Source organism: Leopardus geoffroyi, chromosome A1, assembly GCF_018350155.1.
Source record: "Leopardus geoffroyi isolate Oge1 chromosome A1, O.geoffroyi_Oge1_pat1.0, whole genome shotgun sequence".
Classification (NCBI taxonomy): domain Eukaryota; kingdom Metazoa; phylum Chordata; class Mammalia; order Carnivora; family Felidae; genus Leopardus; species Leopardus geoffroyi.
Window position 1 is genome coordinate 121370952 of NC_059326.1, and position 24187 is coordinate 121395138.

Here is a 24187-nt window from a genome sequence, read left to right on the forward strand (position 1 = left end):
GTTCTACACTTTGCATCTTGGAAAACCAAAAGGAATTTTCTAGTGAGATGAAAAATACCTAGAACATGCCTTCACTGTTGGGAAAACCTCAGATTTATACCACTGGTAGCTTTTTGCAAGTCTGAGGAAATGGGAAGTTTAAAACCAAAGTTATTGTCTCTCACTTAAATATTGGGTGTTGGTTAACTTTTCTCCTGGGAAGGAAGCACATATTTTTGTTAAGTCCTTTTTTCTTGGACATGACATGTTCCAGAGGAAACCAGAAGACAGGGCCCTAAGCTGCCTTGCTTCAGGACAACTCTCCACCATCAGTTTCCAAAGAACTGTCCACGTATTAATTCTGCTTTCTGTTCTGTGATTCGGTGGTAGATTCAATGACTTTCAGAGCTCAGAGTTTTGTTTGGGTTTGTGGCTCTAGTGAAGTGCTGAGTTTACTCTTTATCAGCCAGACTGAGGAGAAGAAGCAAAGGCAACAGGGGACCCCTTGCTGGACAGGTCCGTTTGCACCTCCACTGACACAGGAGATCCACACCAGAAACCAGGGCCCGCACTGCCGTCTGCTCTCCACTCAGGGAGAGGCCCATCATATGCCAAAGTGGGGACATTCCCCAACTCTCCGTCGTCAGAGATGCATATTGTTCCCAGCTGTAAGCTTGTGAAGCCCGATATGTGTTTTAGCATGGAACAATAAAACCGGTTTAGTCGTCCCTCAGGTCTGGTTCTTTCAGTAGCTGGCTTGGAGGGGGAGCATTTTATCACAGATTAAACGTCAACGTTAAGCATTTAATTTTCCCAAAGGGCATTGGTTCCTGGCAGCTGCTCTGGACATCCAAAAGGGAGGGCTGAGAGGAGAGGAAGGTATCACTTTGTCAGACGGCCACTGCTTAGGATGGGTGGGGATGGCCCCCGCAGCCTCTCAGCGCTCACCAGGCCAGCTCATCTCTGTAGAGCAAACTTCCAGTTTGTACAACCACATGGGCCCAGGAAGGCCTCTTGGCCAGAAACCATCTCTGCTCGAGTCAGAATGCAGAGGTCAAGAGCACAGCCTCAAGAACGTAAACTGCCAGTCACCTAGCACTATGTGGCCTTGGGCAAGTCACGTAACCTCTCTGTGGCTCAGCTTCCTTTTCTGGAGAATGGAGCTACAATAGCATCTTCTTGAGGGACATATGGTTTAAATGCCTTAAAACGTGTAGAGCACTCTGAACATACACAAGTAGTCAATAAAATGTGCCTTACCACCTTCAAAATGTTTGCCACATCCACCAACCATCCAGATTATTATTTACTTAATATTATTTTAAGGCATTCAATTTTAATCTAAAATTTAATTGAAAAGATAATTGTAGATCTCAACTGTAAATGGAAAACCAGCATAATTTGCTGTGAATCTGAAGTAGCATCTAAACAGGTGTAACCGCTTATGTTTACGGAGTCCTTGCACCTTGCCAGGCACCACGCTAAGAGTCTTGACTTAGAATCCTCACAGCCTTGCGAGGTCAGCATTACCATTTTACCACTGAGGCACGGACATTGCGCCCATCGTGACATAATTAGCAAATGCAGGAGGTAGTCTGGACTTCAGAACCTGGACTTCCCAGCCCTGTTCCATGCTGCTGCCCTAACAGAAGCAGGAGTGTGCCATTCACGTGGCAGACAGCTGGTGTGGCAGCTTCCCGGGACCGCAGTAACAAAGGGCCACAAACAGGGTGGCTCAGAACAACTGAAACTCGCTCTGTCCAGGTTGTGGAGGCTAGAAGTCCAAACTCAAGGTGTGGGCAAGGAGCTCTAGGGGAGGATCCTGTCTTGCTTCTTCTCGCTGCCTGTCGTCCACAGTGCTCCTTGGCTTGTGGCCGCATCTCTTCAATCTCTTCCGCCACCTTCAGCTCTGCAGAAGCTTCCCTCTGTGCATCTATGTTTGCGTGTCTCCTCCTCTTCTTGTGAGGACAGCAGTCATACTGGAGTACGGCCCACCCTAATGACATCAACTTAACTTAATTACATATCCAAGACCCTATTTCCAAATAAGGTTTCATTCATAGATCCCAGGAATTAGGACTTCCACAGATCTTTTTTTTTTTTTTTTAATCCAAGCGAGTTAACATATAGGTATATTAATAATGATTTCAGGAGAATTTAGTGGTTCATCACTTACATATAACACCCAGTGCCTGTCCCAACAAGTGTCCTCCTTAATGCCCATCACCCACTTAGCCCATCCCCTCATCCACCTCCCCTCCATCAACCTTCAGTTTATTCTTCTGTATTTAAGAGTCTCTTATCGGGGCGCCTGGGTGGCGCAGTCGGTTAAGCGTCCGACTTCAGCCAGGTCACAATCTCACGGTCCGTGAGTTCGAGCCCCGCGTCAGGCTCTGGGCTGATGGCTCAGAGCCTGGAGCCTGTTTCCGATTCTGTGTCTCCCTCTCTCTCTGCCCCTCCCCCGTTCATGCTCTCTCTCTGTCCCAAAAATAAATAAACGTTGAAAAACAAAAAAAAAAAAAAATTAAAAAAAAAAAAGTCTCTTATGGTTTGCCTCCCTCTGTTTTTACCTTATTTTTCCTTCCCTTTTCTATGATTATCTATTGAGTTTCTCAAATATCACATATAAGTAAAATCAAACACATCTTTTTTGGGGGGGAGGTACAGATGGGGCAGACACAATTCAGTTGCCCACCTAAAACTTCAAGCCTGAGGCCGAAGATCTGCCGGTGGTGGGGAGGCGTTCAAGAGAGGCAGCAACCTGAGACGGTCTCCTTTGCACCGTGGGGACTGAAGGGGTCAGGACAAGGGAGAGACAATGCTTCTCTGCTTTAGTGACAACGTCCAGTCCAGGTGCTAAGATTAACCATCTCCTGCCCCACTGCTGGCGCTCTGGGAACAGGGGGTGAGCAAAAGAAAGCTTCCCGTGAAAGGATGGTAGAAGGAAGACCGGGGGGAAATGCCACCTTCTCAAACTCCAGGCGGGTGTGGAAGGCACAGACTCACCTCTGGAAGTTGCCTTATGTGGCGAGTCTGGAAGAGCAAATCCAGACAAATGACAGACAGACTTCCCCGGAGGTGCGTGTAAAGAGAGAACAACAGGAAAGACAGTAGGGGAGAAATCCTTTATTTTCATATTATTTCAGTGAAAAGAACTCTCTCTTCGAAGAGGGGTTTGAGAGGAGGGCGGGGGTGGGGGCGGTGGTGAGGAGGAAGAGTTTTCTGGCTCTGTCAGATAAAGTTGTCCTTGGTTGACGGAGCTGCACAGATTTCGTAGAGTTGGGAGGCCCTCATCTTGAGTTCCCGGGCCACCTGACAGATGGAAAAGGGCCAACAGCAGTGCACCGCCAGCCAGTCCTCACACAGTGTGCCCTAGGGCGAGACCCAGGTCTCCGTTGTGGCCCAACCACACAGACTCATGACCATTACCCAGGGGCCTCTGCGATATTTCCTGAAGGCCTAGCCCATCCATGGCTTCCAAGATCCACCAAGTCAATACCCTAAATCCATGCCCAGGGACACTGACCCACTAGGATACCCAAGTGCCAAGCAGCTCAACCGCTTATCCATCCTTGCACTTCAGAGACCGGTCCTTACTTAGGGCTTCTGATATAGACTTCATACTGGAAGCCACTGATTTCTCTGTCCATGATATTTTTTTTCTGTTAGGACTTAATATGTATAATTATTTATTTCTTTGGAGTGGGTAATAAGTACATATGGTTCAAAATTCTCACAGTAAGAAGGCACAGGAAGTAAAAAGAACATCCTCCTCCACAGCTGTCCCCAGCCACCCAGTGAACTTGCCTGGGGGTAACTTTTGTTGGCAGGTTTTTATATGCACTTCCACATAAATTCAGTGTCTACACAAGTATATATAGAGTCCTTTTATGTAAATAGTTGCGTACTTCTGTGCCTTGTACTTTTTTTTTCACTTCAAAATATATTTTAGGGATCATTCCACATGAATATATAAGGAGATGTCTTTTTTTATCTTTAACTGTCCACATCTTGGTAGGTCTGATCTGTCTGGGCTCAGTCTCTCACTGTGCCTCAGTCTCAGCTGCCCTGGAAATTGATGGACTCTGAAGCATCCCCCAGGAACCCCCAAAGCGAATTCTGCATATGCCACATAGTCTTCATTTGAAGTCAGACCATCCCAAGTATATCCTCCAAATTTGGTGCATTTCTACCCATCATCTTCTCTTGATGCAGCAAGAGAAAGAGAAACAGAAGTAGCCCAGTGACTGGCAATTAGCATCATAATAGGTGCCACTTGAAGTACCCTTCATAATGTGGCATTTTGGTTAACATACATCCTCGTAATGAATGAAATCAGAAATTTCTTCCCTTTCCTTTCCCAAAGTTTTCCACTAAGTGTGGTGTTTTTAAGCATCCTCATCCAGACCTTTTTTTTTTTTTTTTTGAAACTCGCAGGTTTGAAAGACATGCAGGTTCTTATAGAGATCCAAGTTCACATATACTTTCAAACACACTTACCCGTATTTTATGTCTCTCTCTGGTGCCAACTCTCAGTGCAAAGGTGGACCCAGGTAACAATGGCCAACAAAGGCACTCTCCGTGATGCCTGGCGATGTCACACTCGAGGCACATTGGACAAAACAGACCACAGAAACCTGTCAATAACCACATAAAAGAAAACCAAGGTTCTCAGATGTGCTCAGAGCAACTCCACATCTCAAAGAGCATTTACAACCCCGTGCCATCAATTTAATGCTACACTGCCTCCCTGCAATCAGGGACTGAGAATGAATAACCAATTGTCAAAACTCAGTGTATGAAAATTGCCATAACTGAGCCACATCAAAATTGTCTTCTTTTGTTAAACACTGGCAAAGCTGAACCTGATACAATTCTGTTAGCGTTCATGATGGTAATTGTTTTTTCCTGTCAAGAGAAAAGCATTAAATAATTTTTTACAGTTGAATTGTAGCTGTTGCTTCTATTATGTTCATCTATCTATTTTCAATATTTAAAATAGACCCAGTATACGATACTTTTGAATAACAGGCATCTTTTTCTGTCAATGTGATTGAAAGATCTTTTATGCTGCATGGATTCTGTCTGCTGTTCTCATCAAGACTGTATTCTATTTCTCAGGCCAGAAGGTTACTCTAATTTTTGCTAGTTTCATGGAGCCACCGACATCTGCCAGTTTTAATCTGTAAACTATTAGAGGCTTGGTTCCTTTAGCATCAACTGGAAACAGTCTCTCATTTATTCAGCCACTGATCTTTAACTCCTGATACTGTTTCCTACATATTCTGCATGAAACATCTACGCAGAGGTTCTGTTTTAAATATGTTTTGGGTCACAGACCCTTTTAAGAATATGATGATAACTGTGAAGTCACTCCTCAAGGGAAAAGAAGGATGCCCAGACATGCAAAATTGTGCATTCAGTTTTGTGGGGTCCAAGGATCCACTGAAAGCTATCAACAAACTGCAGGTTAAGAATCCCAGATATACAGTTAAGATGTTAAGTCATCCAGCATCGCAAAAGAGGACGACCTTGAAGAATACAAATAATTAGGACTATGAAACAGCAAAAAATAGCAGTAATAATAACAATTAAATACCAAAAAGCTAGTCATAACCTTTAAAGCATGTATGTAATAAATGTTATTCAGACATAATTTATACACAAGAAAATGCACAGGAGCACCTGGGTGGCTCAGTCCGTTAAGTATCTGACTCTTGGTTTCAGCTCAGATCATGATCTGATCATGATCAGATCATGTGGATTCGAGCCCTGCATCAGGCTCTATGGTGACAGCATGGAGCCTGCTTGGAATTCTCTCCCTGTCTCTCTGTTCCACCACAGCTCACACATCTGTGTGCTCTTCTCTCTCTCTCTCTCTCTCTCTCTCTCTCAAAATAAATAAATAATTTTTTAAAAAAAATCAGAGGGCCCCACTGAGCACTGACCCGTGGCATGAACAGCCCAGAGGACAGATGGCCCAGTAAACTTACTGTGAGTTCACAGTAGTCACATTGTATGCAGCCCTGAATTAGGAGACTTGGAAATCAATGGCACATTAAAAAAAAAATCAATCAAATCTCATTTTATGCATGGATTATGAAATAGTGTAAATGCCTGCAAATAAAAAATTAATCAAAATTGTATAATTATAAAGCTGGCAAACTAAGCGAATAATAAATTGTGTTTACACAATTGCCCAAGCTGTACCACTTTAATTGGAAAAGAGAAATGCCCACCATCCTCAGTAAATATATTGTAAAGAAGCTCTTTTGTCCATTGGAATTCCTATACCTTATCTTTGTGACTATTAAGTCTTTTTAAAAAATACATGCTGTTATTTTTATTTTTAATCCTTTCCATCATATAACCATGTTGTCTAAGTGTTCATTAGGGTGCAGTACTCGATGCTGAAGGCAACACAACAAAACACACATCCAATTACCTCAGTACACAAGACAGATATGATCAAAAACAATATGAAAGCCAAATTCTTATTATGTAATAGCTAATATTAGACCTCACCATGTGCCACACCTTGCTAAAAATACTTTGCATTCATTAACCCACTTAATACTCACAATAATCCTATAATATAGATACTCTTATTATATCCATTTTAATGGATAAGCAAACTGATGGCAAGAGGACTTAAGTAATTCACCCAAGCGGTTTAATATTCACAAATCAATCAATATATATACCACATTAATAAAAGAAAGGATTAGAACCATATAATCCTGTCAATAGATGCAGAAAAAGCATTTGACAAAATACAGCATCCATTCTTGATAAAAACCCTCAGCAAAGTAAGGAAAGATAGAACATACGTCAACATCATAAAGGCCATATATGAAAGACCCACAGCTAATATCCTCAATGGGGAAAAACTGAGAGCCTTTCCCCTGTGGTCAGGAACAAGACAGGGATGTCCACTCTCACTATTACTATTTAACATCATACTGGAAGTCTTAGCCTCAGCAATCAAACCAAAAGAAATAAAAGGCATCTAAAATGGCAAGGAAGAAGTGACACTTTCACTATTTGCAGATGATATATTACTGTATGTAGAACACCTGAAAGACTTCACCAAAAAATTGCTCGAACTAATATGTGAATTCAGCAAAGTCACAGGATATAAAAATCGACATATAGAAATCAGTTGCATTTCTATACACCAATAATGAAGCAGCAGAAAGATAAATCAAGGAATTGATCCTATTTACAATTGCACCAAAAACCATAAGATACCTAGGAATAAACCTAACCAAAGAGATGAAAGATATGTACTCTGAAAACTATAAACACTTATGAAAGAACATGAAGAGGACATAAAGAAATGGAAAAACATCCCATGCTCATGGATTGGAAGAACAAACGCTGTTAAAATGTGTATGCTACCAAAGCCATCTACACATTCAATGCAATCTCTATCAAAATACCACCAGCACTTTTCACAGAGCTAGACCAAACAATCCTAAAATTTGTATGGAACCACAAAAGACCCTAGATAGCTGAAGCAATCCTGAAAAAGAAAAGTAAAACTGGATACATCATGATTCTAGACTTCAAGCTATATTACAAAGCTGTAGTCATCAAGACAGTATGGTACAGGCACAAAAACCAACACATAGATTAGTGGAACAGAATAGAAAACCCAGAAATGGACTCATAGCTATATAGGATCAATTCATCTTCAACAAAGCAGGAAAGAATGTCCAATGGGAAAAAGACAGTCTCTTCAACAAATGGTGTTGGGAAAACCGGACAGCAACATGCAGAAGAATGAAACTGAACCACTGTCTTACACCATATTTAAAAATAAATTCAAAATGGATGAAAGACCTAAATGTGAGACAGAAAACCATCAAAATCTTAGAGGAGAACACAGGCAGCAACCTCTTTGACATCAGCCGGAGCAACTTCTTACTAGACATGTTGCCAGAGGCAAGGGAACCAAAAGTAAAAATGAACTATTGGGACTTAGTCAAGATAAAAAGTTTCTGCACAGCAAAGGAAACAATTAACAAAACTAAAAAGTAGCCTACAGGATGGGAGAAGATATTTGCAAATGATATAGCTGATACAGGGTTAGTATCCAAAATCTATAAAGAACTTAGGAAACTCAACACCCAAAAAAACAAATGATCCAGTGAAGAAATGGGCAGTGAAGAAGAGGACATGAACAGACACTCTTCCAAAGAAGACGTCCAGATGGCTAATAGACACATAAAAAGATGTTCATCACCCATCATCAGGGAAATACAAATCAAAACCATGATGAGATACCACCTCACACCTGTCAGATGGCTAAAATTAACAAGACAAGAAACAACAGGTGTTGGCAAAGATGCAGAGAGAGGGGAGACCTGTTGCACTGTTGGTGGGAAGGTACACTAGTGCAGTCACTCTGGAGAACCGTGTGGAGCTTCCTCATCAAGTTTAAAATAGAACTACCTTATAACACAGCAATTGCACTCCTATGTATTTACCCAAAGGATACAAAAGTACAGATTCAAAGGGGTACATGCATCCCAATGTTTATGGCAGCATTATCAACAATGGCCAAAGTATGGAAAGAACCCAAATTTCCATCAGCTTATGAATTGATAAAGAAGATGTGGTTGATAGACACACATACACACACACACACACACACACACACACACACACACACACACACACACAATGGAATAGTATTCGGCCATCAAAAAGAATGAAATCTTGCCATTTGCAACAATGTGGATGGAGCTAGAGTGTATTATGCTAAGCAAAATAATTTAGTCAGGGAAAGACAAATACCATATGATTTCACTCATATGTGGAATTTAAGAAACAAAATACCGTAAGAGACTCCTAATGATAGAGGACAAACTAGGGTTGATGGAGGGAGGTGGGTGAGGGAGGGGCTAGGTGGCTGATAGGCATTAAAGAAGGCACTTGTTGGGATGAGCACTGGGTGTTGTAAGTGATGAATCATTGAACTCTACTCCTGAAACCAATATTGCACTATATGTTAACTAACTACAATTTATTATATATGCTGCCGAAGCGAGCACATTAACTAACTACAATTTAAATAAAAATTTGAAAAGAAAAAAAAAGTAATTCACCCAAGTCCATACATTTATTAGGAATAGACAGGGGTACCTGGGTGGCACAGTCTGTTAAGCATCCAGCTCTGGATTTTGGCTCAGGTCATGATATCATGGGGTCATAATCTCACGGTTCGTGAGATCGAGCCCCGCACTGGGCTCCATGCTGTCAGCACAGAACCTGCTTAGGATTCACTCTCTTCCTCTCTATACTCATTCCTTGCCCATGCTCTCTCCCTCCCTCTCTCTCTCTGTCAAAATAAATAAATAAACTTAAAAAAAAAAAAAAAAAAGGGAAAGAGCACAGGCCTGATTCTGGCCCCAAAGTTTTAACCACTACACTTTGGGGTTTAACCACTACACTTTGTCCTCATGTTTTGTGTACATAGTTTGCCACAGTGCTTGTTGCTCCAAGACAGCACCCTTACTACCACTACTTTGTATTTATTCCTGTGCAACACTCTTACACCATGCAACTGTAGGAAAGTTCCTTTTTGTCAGATGTTACTGCTCCAGTGTGATGGAGTGAGCAGGACACACACTCTTGGCTCACACCTCGAGGTGGGAAGATGGAACCCTGTCCCATAGAGTCTGTAGGAGAAAATTTTGCAACATACATCACAGGCCAAGGGTGAGTATCCAGAACATGCAAAGAACTCCTACCCATCAATAGATAAAGAACTAAACAAAGAAGAAGAAGAAGAAGAAGAAGAAGAAGAAGAAGAAGAAGAAGAAAAGAAAGAAAGAAAGAAAGAAAGAAAGAAAGAAAGAAAGAAAGAAAGAAAGAAAGAAGAAAGAAAGAGAGAGAGAAAGAAAGAGGGAGGGAGAAAGGAAGGGAGAAAGGAAGGAATAAAATGGGCACAGGACATGAGCAAGTAATTCACCAAAGAAGAAACACAAACAGCCAATAAAAAGACAGGAAAAGCTACTCATTGTTGGTAGTAATCAATGAAATGCATATTAAGACAGATTGGAAACCCATAAGCATGCCAAATGTTTCTAAATTTGTAAATTGCTGAGAACCATAGAGAACAGGGACCCATTGGAAGCAGGAATGGGCACAATCACTTTGGAAGGCAATTGGGTGAATCTAGTAAAATTTTAAGCACTCTAGGATCTTGTAATTCTACTTAGGGGTATCTACCCTAGAGTAATGTTTACACGTGCACAAAAGAGGGAACACAGGGATGTCCACTGCAGCATTATCTGCAGCTTGAAATTTAAAACTTAAATGTGCTCTAATAGATGAGAGTGTGAATAGGCCATGATGGTATAAATCCTACTGTGGAATAATTAAGAGTTCAGTGGAAGATTCAGAACCAACAGAGTTAAATCTCTAAGACATATTTTGAGTTAAGAAAAATAAAAGTGGGAGTACCTGGATGGCTTAGTCGGTTGAGCCGACTTTGGCCCAGGTCATGATCTCACAGTTCGTGGCTTCAAGCCCTGCATCAGGCTCTGTGCTGACACCTCAGAGCTTGGAGCCTCCTCGGATTCTGTGTCTCCCTCTCTCTCTGTCCCTCCCCCACTCACGCTCTGTCTCTGTCTCAAAAATAAATAAAAATAAAATAAAAATTTTAAAAATCAAAGTTCATTATGATATGTACAGCGTAATACTATTGATGCTTTGTTTAAAGAGTTACAAAACAAAAGTATATACTACTCATGGATACATATATAAATAGAGAAAAATATCTGGAAGGAAACCCTCCAAACTGATTTAATAAAAAAGAGGAGACATAGTTTCCTGTTCTGCAATGTTCCATTTTTTTTATAAGGTGAACACACTCATGTGTTGTGTATATACATATATGTAAAAATGTATTGTTATATATATATATGTATTGTTTAAAGGAGCTCAGGCTCAAAAGGGGATTTGAACCATAAATTTGGCCTCTTTCTCTTATGTTACACCCAAAGGCCTGGTAGTTATGTAAGCACCCACAGCTTAAATGTTCCTGGCTTGTCCTCCTAGATGGGCTCCACCCTCATGCACGAAATGTGGTTCATTATTCATCCTCCTAACTCACAGGGGAGGCAAGATAAAAAGAAAAAGCCTGCACGAAACTGGAGTGCGGAGCCCCAGAGAGCAAAGGTAGGGAAGGTGGGAGGAAGCTGCAGCGAAGCAATAGTTCAGATCAATTATTACAAAAAGTCAGAACCATCTAACAGTACGAGATGCTCAAAAAAGAAATGGAGCACACTCATACAATGTGGGCGGGAGTGTACATTAGTACAACTTCCAAATGGAGACTCAGTTGGCAACAACTATCAAGATTTAAAATGGAACATACTATTTGGCCAGCAGGTTTATTCCTCAGCAATTATCCAACAGGTAAACTCACACACATTCAAAAGTGACATCTGTACGAAGACATTCACGGAGCATTGGTGTGAATAGCAAAAAGTCTGGAGGCCCCATGAAGGTGCACCAATGGGGATTTCTGGATAAATAAATCATGGTACATTCATACAAGGGAATCTATGCAGCAATTTAAAATATTAGCTCCAGAAGTGCCGATATGGTCTGATACCCTGGATATACCGTTAAATTGAAAACAAAGGTGCAGAACGGTGTGTGTTTACAATTCTACTATTTGTGGAAATTATACACAGACACATTCAGCAAAACTTCTGGAAGGACACATACCAAAATATTAACGATGATTATCTCTGACAGCTGGGATTACAGGATCCTGCTTTTTTCATTTATAAGCCTTGTGTGTTTTCCTTTTTTATGATGATTACATGATAGCTTTATAACAAAAAGATTAATGTATTTTCATTTAAAACTATTTTATATCTTTACAAGCATATAGACTCTACCTGGCCTCAAGTAAGAGCAGGTGCCTCTGGTGGAAACTGGGTGGACAGATGGCAAATATATCAAAGGCGTAGGTACTTTTGAATTTTGCATCATGTGCAGGCAAACCTATTCAAAATCTTCTCTTTTTTTTTTTTTTTTCCTTTCTTTTCTTTTTTTCTTTCAAAGCACTGAGTTGTCTCCAAAGGAGAGAAGCCCTCCTCCCTGGAAATGTTCAGAAAGCCAAACTTGTCAGGTCCTTCTCGCCAGGCATAATGCAGAGGAGATTTAACCAAGCAGGTGAGGGGCCAGACCAGCTGACTCCAACAGCCCTTCCAACTCAGAGGATTTATTATTCTTTCAATGAAGGGCAAGAAAGAAAGAATTGAGAATACAGGTTAAGATTCATTCATTGATGGAATGTCCGGGAAATAGTTCTTCGTGCCTCCTGTGGGCCAGGTGCTCTGCTGGGCACCGGAGTGGTAAGCAAGACAACAGTGGTCCCTGCCTTCAGGGAGTGTATGGTTTACCCAAGATACAGTTCAGGGACACAAATCCCAGGCTGAAGGCTTTTCAATGCCTTTTCCTCTTCTAGGGCACAAAAAATCCTGGCCCTCTTCATTCTCCCCATCTTGGGCATCTTATGGTTACCAGTCGCACCAAGTTCTTTACCCCCTGGTACTTATGGTGCCCTCCACAGGGAGGTTGCCTGAGTAGCTGCTTTCTTCCCATCTTTCAGGAATCAGCTTAAGTCAGTTCCTCGAAGAGGCCATCCTTGACCCCACTCCACTATGGATTCCTTCCACAGCACCCTATTTATTTCCTTCATGGCACTTATCACAACTGTCATGCTTTTGTTTATTGATTTACATGCTTATTGTCTATCTGCAAAACCATCTCCGTCTTATTCACTATTACATCTGTAACACCCACCATCTGTCTGCACACAGGTAGGAGCTCAGTAAACAGGGGTTGAATGACAAACCAATGTTGATTACACCTTCTATATAAACCTTCTCTGGGGCAACATCACAAACATTCCCAACGCTGGGACACCTCACCTTCTACTCACAATGCCATTTAGCAGCCATGCATTTCCCCTCAACTTTATCTTCACAACTGAGCTTTCAGAAACCCCATCTTCAAGAACGCAGAAGCACCCATTTGCCAATCGCAGCGCACTGTGAATTCACATAAAAGCACCAAGGTGGGGAGACAGAGGCCATTTAAAAAAAAAAAAAAAGTAATTGCAATAAAATGAAGAAGCAAAATGTCAAAAAGAAATGGAAATCGTTGCTGTTCATAATGTACCCTTTGTCTAATGAAGGACAAATTGTAGCAATAATTCTCAAAATTCAATGGAAAACTGTCCCAGGATGGGAATCTGGCATGGACAAGGTCATGGAAAGCAGCTCTCCTTTTTGTTCCCAAGTTTGTTAACTATTTTCACAGTGGTTTGCTCAAATCAGAATTCTGTGGATAAAGTAGCCCTTTTTAACAACGAAGAAAAGAAACCCAGGATGCATAGCCCTCTTACTCCACCCATGTCCTGGAATCACTGTGCAGTGAACGAGGGTGGAAAGTGATATTATCTTTAAGTTTTCTTCTGAGACAGTCAGATTAGAGACACACTGCGCAGTCATAAAATGGAGGCCCATCCAGGTTATAACAATTGGAACATAGAACATTCAAGAGCACCTTGTACTGTATATCCTGGGCCTCTTCTCCACGGATCATGCCAAAATGTAAAGAATATTCTATTTCTCTGCATTTTCTCCCTTCTCACCTTGCCCCCAGAATGGGCTCTCAAACGAACAGGCTAGGACTCCTCAGGAGATCTAGTGCAGTTGGTTGGAACATTAATGAGCATGGAGAACAGAGCTAAGCAGTGAAGCAACATTTAAGGCAGAGGGGATGGTGAGGATGGTCATTGCTTTAGCCAACTTTTTAGGTGCTCTTGGGATTGAGCACAAATCATGGTGCAGCAGCCAGTTGAAGTCTCCTGACTCTACTCTTTGCTCCCAAAACGGTGGAGAATAGTAACAATTTACAGGAACGATAATATTAATACCTTAGATTCACTAAGTTCATTGGGTATTTGTTGGGCATTTCCTGTTAACAGTACCCCGACAATAATGTTGGGAAATTATCCCTTCATTACTGTGGGCAATACTGATGGGACTGCCCTTCCAAATGACCTAAACCCGGCAAATTCCACTCCATCTGATCCATCAATTCTCAGAGAGGAAATTTTTATCCCTTTTATTCTCAAAGGGATCAAAATGTTTGGAATTAACCAGACAGTCGGCTAGCTCCTGATAATGCAGGTTGTCTGTTCTGAGCTTAGTTTTTAGTTGATTTTTTCATTTTGTGAGCTACCCAAAGCCTTCTAATGAAGTCCAACGTTTGTGTATTAGTTTCCTAGCACTGCCATCACAAAATACCACAAACGGGGCCTCTTTAAGAGATAGAAATTATTCTCTCATAAACTGATGGTTACTAGAGAAGGGGTGAGTGGGGGGATGAGTAAACTAGGTGATGGGGATTAAGGAATGCACTTGTGATGAGCACTGGGTGATGTATGGAATTGTTAGATCACTATATGATACACATGAAACTAATATTACACTGTATGTTAACTCACTGGAATTTAAATAAAAATTTTAAAAAGAAATTATTCTCCAGGTGCCTGGGTGGCTCGGTCGGTTAATCGTCTGACTTTGGCTCAGGTCGTGATCTCGTGGTCCATGAGTTCAAGCTCCACGTCGGGCTCTGTGCTGACAGCTCGGAGCCTGGAGCCTGCTTCGGATTCTGTGTCACCCTCTCTCTCTGCCTCTCTCCTGCTCATGCTCTCTCTCCTTCAAAAATAAATAAACATTAAAAAAAATTTTTTTTTAACTATTCTCACTGGAGAATTCTGGAGGCTGGAAGTATGAAATCAAGGTGTTAGCAGGATTAATTCTTTCCAGAAGTTCCTCCTCCAGGAGGAAGAGTCTGGTCCATGCCTCTCTCCAAGCTTTTGGTGATGCTAGCAATCTTTGGCATTCTTTGGCTTGGGAATGCATTATCCCAATCTCTGCCTCTGTTCTTCCCCTGGCTTTCTCTTCTGAGTGTTTGTGTCCAAATTTCCTGCTTCTTATGAGAACATCAGCCATTGGATTAGGTTCCACCCTGATCAACTATAACCTCTTTTTAACTAGACTACCTTGCAGAGACCCTATTTCCAAATAAGGTCACATTCAGAAGCTGTAGGTAGACATGAATTTTGAAAGGACTGTTCAACGATAGCATGCGACCCAAAAAACTCTGATTCAGTTAAGTTCCAAGGCAGTGTTTATAGGTTCCAGACATTATGTTTTAATCTTAACAACAACCCCTGAGGTAAGCACTTTTATTATCCTCACTTTAGAGGTGGCAAATTCCAGAGAATTTGTTCAAGGCCAAATAGCCGGTAAGAGGCAGAGTTAAGATCTCTATCTGGCAAGGTCTATCTCATATAATCATGTTCTCCTCACCACTACAGTATATTTGAGGCTCTGCCCTACTAGAAAATGCACTGGTGGTCCCCCAACTACCACCTACAAGCTAGGAAAGGAAAATGGTCCACTTCCCAATTCAATGCTGTGTTTCCACATGGCTATTCTGTCTTCTCTGTACCTCAGTACTGGGGGACAGCCAAAGTCAGAGTATCTGGAAGAGAACAAAGAAGAATGCTGAGAGAATCAGAGAATGGCTGCCATCATTATCTGGTCAGAAGTCCACACAGATAGCAGAGGCAGGAAGAAGCCTGCTGAGCTCTGGGTCAGATGGACAAAGGAACAGGACGGAGGGCAAGGTTTTGTACTGGGCAGTCTTTCCTCTGTGAGGCCCAGGCAGACGGTGAAGGGCTCAAGGCTGGATGACCAGAGCACCAAAACATGGTGGGAGAGCTTTGGTCTCAGCAAGACTCTCGGCTGAATAGGGATGTGGACCACGAAACGGCTGAGATCAATTGCTGATTGATCAACTCTGTGAGGCTTTAGAAACAAATTCAGACCTTCTCAGAAACCTGCAATGGGCACGGAAAGCCATATTCTTCCAAAATATTAGATCCAGGGTCTGTTGGATTTTCAACATTAGTAGCTAATGCTTATCCAACAAAGGGACCCCCACACACACCTCACCCCAACATATACAAGAAAGACCCTGTGACCGAGTTGCTCCCTAGGGCAAAGGTAGGACCTGGAAGGGAATGCGGACGTGTGGTACCAGAGACACATCAGAATGTCCTAAGATAAAAATGAAATCAATGTGCTTTGAACTTTCATTCCCAGAGGAAAATCACATAGCTGGTGGACAGTGTTATTGGTACATCTTTATAGCTGAACAAGCATATGAAAATATTTCAGTCAACAAAGGGGGCTTCTTTTGTGATTATTCTTGTTCTTATAAGAGTACCACACATTCCTCATAGAAATACTAGTAAGGGATAAGCAAAAGAAAGGAAATAAAAATGATTCATTAGCCTACCATCTGGAGACATGTCATAAACTTTTGTATTGGTATCCCGCCTGGCATTTTTCAAGTATGGCCCCCACCCTTCCACAAATAGTTTCTACCATGCTTGGCTTTATAGTCTGCTTCTTAAACTTAAAAAATACCAAGACATCTTTCATCCCATTAAATGTTATTCTACGACATGACTTTTCATGGCTGTATAATAATTCCTTGTATGCATGCCCCCATCAAACATTTTAGGTTGTTCCAGACTGTTGCTGTGATATCCGATGCCACAAAATTTAATGTTGCTAAATCTTTGCACGTGGATTTATTTCCTTAGACTAAACGCCTAAAAATGTAATTACTGGGTCAAACACTATGTAACACTTGAGGTTCTTTTTATATGTATTGCTAAGCCATCCGGCAGGAAGGTTATACCAATTTAAACTCCCACCAGCAGCAGATGGGGGGGCCCACTAAGGCATCTTTGCCAACAGTGAATTTTGTCATTTAAAAAAAATCTCTGAAGTCACCACTGACTCTATAAAAGCATTCCCATCCCTGAAAAGCAGGATTTTTCCTGCCAATAAGTGCATATGAGTCACTAGAAGATCAGTCCAGTTATTCTAAAAACATTATATTTCTGTCCTTGTGCCTGACGTAGCTTTTGCACCCATCTGATGCCTGGGGAAAGAAAATAGTAAAGGAGAACTCAAAATGAACAGGAAAAACATACAAATTCTCTTGTCCCTGCAGACACTGAAGAGGCCAGTGCTCCAGTCTCCACCTGTCTGGACAATCATGATTGTGGTCCTGCCGGTATCTCCCCAGACAGGCTGCTTCGTCACGGCCTGGGCTGGTGCATGGCTCCTGGAGAGTCAAAATGGTGATTAACTTGAAAACAAAGATAATGGTTCAGAAGGATAACCATTAAGCCAAGACAGAGTGATAAAGAGGAGAATGGGACCCAAGAATGCCAAGTGGTTCTTATTTCATAGCCCAAGCTCCTCACCATGTACTCCCCTCCTACTTCATCACTCCTTCTCCACTGACTGTGCCCTATCTCTGTTAATGGCATGATTATTCCAGATCCTGTCACTCCACCTTAATGCCCAGCCTATTTCCTCAGTGTTTCCTAATAGCTAAATTCACAATTTGGAACCAAGAGGCTTCAGTTCAAATCCCAGCATGCCACTTCCAGGAAAAGTGACCTTCGTGAAGTCGCTTAACCTGTTTCTGTTTGTCCAAATATGAGATAAAGAAAAATGACCTCATAGGGTTATTATCTCAAATGAAGGACATATAATTAGTTTGCTATGCCCAGAGAATATGTAACATGGTGACCTGAGCGAGGCTACATACACCCCAAGTGTTTTGAGCCTTTGTTGAAAAGATTAATAAGGAATCAGACATGGAAATCGGGACTAGGCTATGGAAGCTGAACATGCAGTATCATTTAAGTGAACAACCAAGACTTCAGAAGACGTCTTGAGGGGCGCCTCGGTGGCTCAGTCGGTTAAGTGTCTGACTCTTGATTTCAGCTCAAGTCTGATCAGGTTCAACTCAGGTTCGTGAGTTCAAGCCCCACATGCGGTTCTATGCCGACAGCGCGGAGCCTGGCTGGGATTCTCTCCCTCCCTCTCTCTCTGTCCCTCCCCGGCTTGCTCTCTCTCTCAAAATATATAAATAAACTTAAAAACAATTTTAATAAAATAAAAAGAAGATGTCTTGATATCAAAGTACTGTAAGATTGTCCTACTGGGCCCACAAAGTACAATTTGGGTTCGTTTTCACTGAAGGGAATAGATATTCTACTCTATCATTCTGAAGTAGGAAATATGGGCCCAGGGGATGGGCTTTATTTTTTTTTTAATATGAAATTTATTGTCAAATTGGTTTCCATACAACACCCAGTGCTCATCCCAACAGGTGGGGATGGACTTTAAAAGTGAGGTGGAAAAACGTCTTTCTCTTTCTGGAGACAGTTTGACCTGAGCTCCTACCATGGGGATACCTGGGCAAGCCCCACAGTGAAGGCTAAGTTGTACCTAGCCTTACGGAAGGGGCAGATGGAGAGGAGGGAGACTGTACATGGTAGTAATTATTCTAGATTGTGCTTCCCTTTTGGCAAGCCTCATTAACAGTTTGTACCTGTCTCTGGTATGCTGTGAAGAATTAAAGAGCCTGCCTCATCCTTGAGACAAAATAAACAAGAGACAGCAGAATTTCTTCCCGTAACAGCTGTCGTTGCAGTACTAGTCACCAACGCTCAGCACCTGGGACCTAGAGCCTGGAGGCCAGAGTGGAACATTCCTGGGCACCCTTAAGGCAACACCCTCAGGGCATCTTGGAAACAGCAGAAGGGCCCTCTGAGAATCTCTAAACTGGGGCAATAAATGCAACGGGGGTGCACTGTTCTTGTTAAGATCTATATCTCTGTTTCATTCCACCAACGCTACCCATGTCCACACCTTCCCAAATCTGGTGTGCTTTTTAATAAGCACATGAGCTTGCTAAAAACACAAATGCCCAAGTCTCGCCCCAAGCCAACAGCACAGGTCTCCAGACATGAGGTACAGAAATCAGTACTCATAACAGAGTTGCCAGGCAATACCTATGCAGTCTTCCTGACACCATCCTGAAACCTGATACAGGTGGATATGGAGATCACTGATGATGACCGCGGGAACCTCTGAGTCTCCCACTAGGTGGGTGGTGATGTCAACGTAGCAGAGATGGCAAGGAACACTGAATAGAAGGTAGGCTGGCGGGGAAGAGGACGGTTGGAACAGAGCCAGTCTTTAGGGCCCGTGAGACACGAGCTGGGAGAGGCATGAGAGCCTGGAAGAGAGCTTAAGGTCAGGAGCTCCCTGGCTAGAAGCCCCTTTATCCCTTAGGTATTTATAGGCAATGCTTAGAGGCTAACACACTTTCCAAGAGCCTGCAAAAGTATTTGAGACCTGGAAAAAAATAGTGGCTCCAAAATATAAAAACTACAAGACAGACCGCAAAATTAGCTAATGCTCAACTAAACACAAAAATCTAGCATTATGCTGATCTCATTAACCGTCAAATTTAGAAACCCACAAATATTTCATTACACTGAGAAACAATTTAGAATTCTCATTTTGCAGAAAATCCCAAGTATGAATGATTACTAAGAAACAAGTGCCAATCATAAAATGAATTAATTACTGCTAGCCAAATAATTTCAGAAGTAATTATAAAAATCCTTTCACATACTGGACAGCAAAAAAAAAAAAAAAATGTGGATGTGGATATAACCTATGGTATGAGTTACATTTTAAAACATTTTAATGATGTGGGTTAGGGCCTGTGGTATATGAACTTTGTTCCCCCAAAGTCCTATGTTGAAGCCCTAGCCCCAGTGTGACTGTTTGGAGAAGGCTTTTAGGAGGTAATTAAGGTTCAGTGAGGAATAGGGGTAGGATCCTAGTCAGATAGAAGTGCCATGTCAAGAGCCCACGTTAAGTACCCAGTGAGAAGGATACAAGCCAGGTAGACAGCCCTCCCCAGAAGCTGAGCTTGCTGGCACCTTACCCTTGGACTTCCTGCCTCCAGAACTGTGAGAAAATGCATCTCTGTCCACTAGACCACCCAGTCTACGGTATTGTGATATGGAAGCCCAAGCAGATTAAGACAACCATGAAGATTTCAAATTGGCCCCGAGGAAACCACCTTTATAATTTATTATTACTTCCTCCGTCTCCGTGTGAGCTCCTTGGGGTCAGCAAGGACATCCTGCTTCTCCATATAAGCCCAGAATCCAGCACACGACCTTGACACCTAAGGGCCATGTGGTTGGTTATTTGTTGAACTGGACCAAACTGAATGCCCATGTCTCTTTGAGTCCTCCTCAAATCTAGTTATAAATCATGTGATCTTAACTGTGTTTCCTTCTCTAGCAAATGTACAACTCTCAGGTGTTGAAAGAAGAAATAAAAGCAGAGACTGGCCTAAGAGCTCCCCGCATCCCTCTATAGAGGCCAAGGCATTTATCTCTCAATGTGACGCTCACAACTTGGGGCTTCTGTCCTTATACTGGGAGCTTCCAATTATCTCTGATATTAGTAAAGGAATTTCATAGGCCTGAGCCTCTGGATTAGATTTTTCCCTGAAACGAACCATTTACAGCTTTCAGCCCTAGAAAACAATTTCTGCTTCCATCTCAGCATTCTGTGTGTAACAGCTTTTATGATGGCAAGGAAGGCTGTCCTCTATTCCAAATCAAACAGCAAAGAGAGCAAGCACCTTCTCCGTGGTGGGGGAAAAAAAGTTGTTTTTTGTGTGTTTGCCTAATTCTGAATTCAGCAAGTGTATTACTGAGTGTCTTAATACTCTGAATCCTCGGTGGTTTTAATATTAAAATGCTTGAATTGATATGCATTCACTAAAAAGTTGCAGCTCAAGATTATAGCTCATGTGTCATAATTAAAACAACAAGCATAGCTTCCCTTCACTGAGCACCTTCTATGTGCCAGGCACTTAGTAGGTCCTTTAAAAACTGAATAATTAATCAGGGGCTGCTACAAGTATCAGACTAAAGCACCTACTGTAGCTTCCGGCACATCTCTGAGCTCCGCGCATATCCCGGGGAATCTTCGACTACCATTAAGAACAGGAAAGAGTTTGGAAACAGAAGATGAGGCTGATGGTCACAGAGCTTTGCTAAATCAGAGCAGCGGTCCATTTGCCATCAAATTGAGCAAGTTCTTTATTTAGTGGAAGAGGACAGGTTTTAGACCCAGGCACCCTAAAATTCAAATGTGGCTCAGCTGCTTTCCAGTTGTTTGACCTCGGAAAACACACCCTGTCAGAGCCCTCAGCTCTGGCCTCTCTTCCATAAAACTGGATTGAAAACATCCCACCTCCCCAGTTGCCTGGAGGATGAAACAAGATCAGGCACTTGGCACATAGTAGGCATGCAGCTGATGGCGGTTGTTGTTATTATTGTCACTTAGTGATCCTGCACTTAGCCGAGGGCATTCTGTACCCTTTTCTGAGAAACAAAGAACAGAGGGAAGAGAACTGGGGCAGTTTCCCAGGTGTCATGTGTGCTGCCCAAATACCTAAAACTTCAGCCACGGTGACCCATCATCCCAGTTTTCCCAGGATGAAGAACTTTCAGTGCGAACCTCAGGACAGTCCCAGGAGAACCAAGCAGTGAGGTCACCCTAAGAGACAGAAGCAGAGGGAGGCTTCATCTGGTGGGAGGCAGGACACTGACTCAAGTCATTCCAGTTCTCTGCTCCTACTGAAGGTGCACACCCTTCCCCCTTTCTGACCTCACTCTGTCCTTCTCCTCTTCTCGAAGCAGAGCGCATTCCCCAGGCCATGGCCCCACCTGCCTGGTGCTTCTGCCTGAGGGGGGTTTCCTGTCACTCTCTCTCTCCCTTGATGAAACTTGCAATTCTAAGGTTTCATTCCACCTTCCATTCAGGCCTCCTTGATTACTTCAAATTTAACTGAAGCCAAAGCCCTCGAGTTTTTATGTCAAAAGGGTAGAAATTACTAGCAGCCACCAGAAATAAAGTTTCACTTGGTCAGGGTTCGACATTGTAACTTAAGGGTAAAGAGACACTCTTTCACCCAAGCCAGCCCTTCTCTTTTCACTAGCCAAGCACGGCCCGAAGGAACTCATCGGTTGTCCCTTTTCAAGTACCCATAGGAAAGGATAGCAACTACTTTCTTCTCAAGCCCAGTTTTCTTCTCTCTGGGTCCTTATAAGATGAGACTGATTTTTAAAGAGATTGAGAGAGAGAGAGAGAGATTTGACATGCTACCCAAAGAGAAAAACCTAGAAGAAAAGGGTATCACCAAACTCTCTACCTCGTGCTGGAAATAAAATGTTGCTCATCTTCAGATGATCTGAGTGAAAGCAACAGAGGTGAGTGTATGTTGAGTAAGGAAGCATCCTCAGGAAATCTAGAGAAATAATTTCCAAACCAGTTCATAGTGGAGTGTTTTCCTGTCACCGGGATTAACCTTCTCCCCTTGACAATAGGCTGATTCCAAACGTAGACTTAATCCAAAGTGAAACCTCCCTTCTAAAGAATGTTGCACTGATATTCTGGAACCTGAGGTCATAGCACTGTAACAACAGACATCTTATTTCTTTAAAGACAGGTACACATCTAACTGGACATGTCCACGTTCAGGGTATTTAAGAGTCTCCGAAGTAAGCCTCTGAGACATGCCTTATGGAGGTGTGGACCCCAGCAATGCTGGGGAAATGTCCAGAGAGAAAAGAAAATTAGAAAAAAGTGCAGTTGAGGGAAGAGGTCTACAATCATAATTCAGCGTTACATTAGAAAGACAACAGGAGGGAATTGCCAGCTCTGCTATATACCCTTCTCATCAAACCCATGGAGAATGACTGTTGCAGGTTCTGAATTTCAAAGCATTTGTTAAGCAGGGTTGTGAGGCAAAGCCTATATAACACCTCCCGAATCAAGATGCTGCAGAGACAGCTTCCTACTCGCCTTCACTCACTGAGTTCTGGGCAACTCTGTCTCCTGATCTGGAAGGACGCATCCTCCACGAAGGACAGCCGCGCTTCTTCTGCTAACCACTCCACTCTAAATGCTTAACACAGTGTCTGCAACATAATAAGCATTCGATAATTTGTTGAATAAATGTGTTATACGTGAAAATTAAAGTTTGTAAGGATAGCAGAAATTAATGGGTGATTACTACCTTTGCGAAAAAAGACACAATAAGGTTCCTTTAAACAGTGAACAACCATTGTACATGTAAGCTGATTCCATATTTTATATTTAAAAAAAATTTTAAATGTTTATTTATTTTTGAGAAACAGAGAGACAGAGCATGAGCGGGGCAGAGAGAGAGGGGGACACAGAATCTGAAGCAGGCTCCAGGCTCCGAGCTGTCAGCACGGAGCCCGACATGGGACTCGAACCCACAAGCCGTGAGATCATGGCCTGAGCCGAACTCAGATGTTTAACCAACTGAGCCACCCAGGTGCCCCTGATTCCATATTTTAAAATTTCACTTGTCCATTCATCAGTTGATGGACATTTAGGCTCTTTCCATAATTTGGCTACAGTTGAAAGTGCTGCTATAAACATTGGGGTACATGTGCCTGCAATGATTAAGAATGAAATCATGCCATTTGTAGCAATATGGATGGAACTGGAGGGTGTTATGCTAAGTGAAATAAGTCAGTCAGAGGAAGACAGATACCATATGTTTTCACTCATCTGTGGATCTTGAGAAACTTAACAGTAGACCAGGGGAGAAGGGGAAGGGGGAAAAAAAGTTACCGAGAGGGAGGGAGGCAAACCATAAGAGACTCTTAAATACAGAGAACAAACTGAGGGTGGATGGGGCCTGGGGAAGACAGGAATGTGGGTGATGGGCATTGAGGAGGGCACCTGTTGGGATGAGCACTGGGTGTTGTATGTAAGCCAATTTGACAATAAATTATATTAAAGAAAAATTTCACTTGTACCTAACTTTTCTAATCAAACATCGATTATATGAAGTGACTAATCCACATGCCACATAACTGGTTCACCAAAAAATAAAATGAAAAAAAGAAAAAGGAGTGTTCTTTACAGAAGAATGACAACTGTTTATGAAAAAGAAATAATAGCATTTAAAAAATCACCATTTTGAACAGCTTCTAACATAACTTATTCAGGAAAGGATCTTCAAGGGGTACTAAAACCACTAGGTAAAAAAGAATGGAAACAGGATGTTCCCAAGGTGCCAAAATATCACTCCACAGATTTCTAATTGCAAAAGAAAATAACATATCTTAACACTGGAGAGTTCCAGAAATACTCAA

General features: G+C 42.2%; 1 protein-coding gene across 2 annotated transcripts; it reads right to left on the minus strand.

Annotated features, from left to right (window-relative positions):
* Positions 1-3089: 3089 nt before the first annotated feature.
* Positions 3090-23224, minus strand: PLAC8L1 (PLAC8 like 1). 2 transcript variants are annotated; one of them, XM_045492683.1, is made up of 4 exons: positions 22207-23224; positions 17093-17226; positions 4480-4616; positions 3090-3291 (listed from the first exon to the last, which is right to left on the minus strand). In XM_045492683.1, the coding sequence occupies exons 1-4, from the start codon at positions 22329-22331 to the stop codon at positions 3211-3213; spliced, it is 477 nt and encodes a 158-aa protein (XP_045348639.1). In that variant the 5' UTR covers positions 22332-23224; the 3' UTR covers positions 3090-3210. The 2 variants fall into 2 exon arrangements, with proteins under 2 accessions (XP_045348639.1, XP_045348629.1); XM_045492673.1 differs by having other exon boundaries at positions 3090-3351.
* Between the last annotated feature and the right edge of the window lie 963 nt (positions 23225-24187).

Coding starts and splice junctions, on each gene's coding strand:
- PLAC8L1 (XM_045492673.1), bottom strand. CDS start 22,331: ATGAACTGGTTTGGAAATTATTTCTCTAGATTTCCTGAGGATGCTTCC. Junction 17,227..22,206: donor CATTTTATTTCCAGCACGAG/GTAGAGAGTTTG, acceptor TTGACTCTCCAG/GAGCCATGCACCAGCCCAGG. Junction 3,352..4,479: donor GAGAGAGACATAAAATACGG/GTAAGTGTGTTT, acceptor GTCTCGCCCTAG/GGCACACTGTGTGAGGACTG.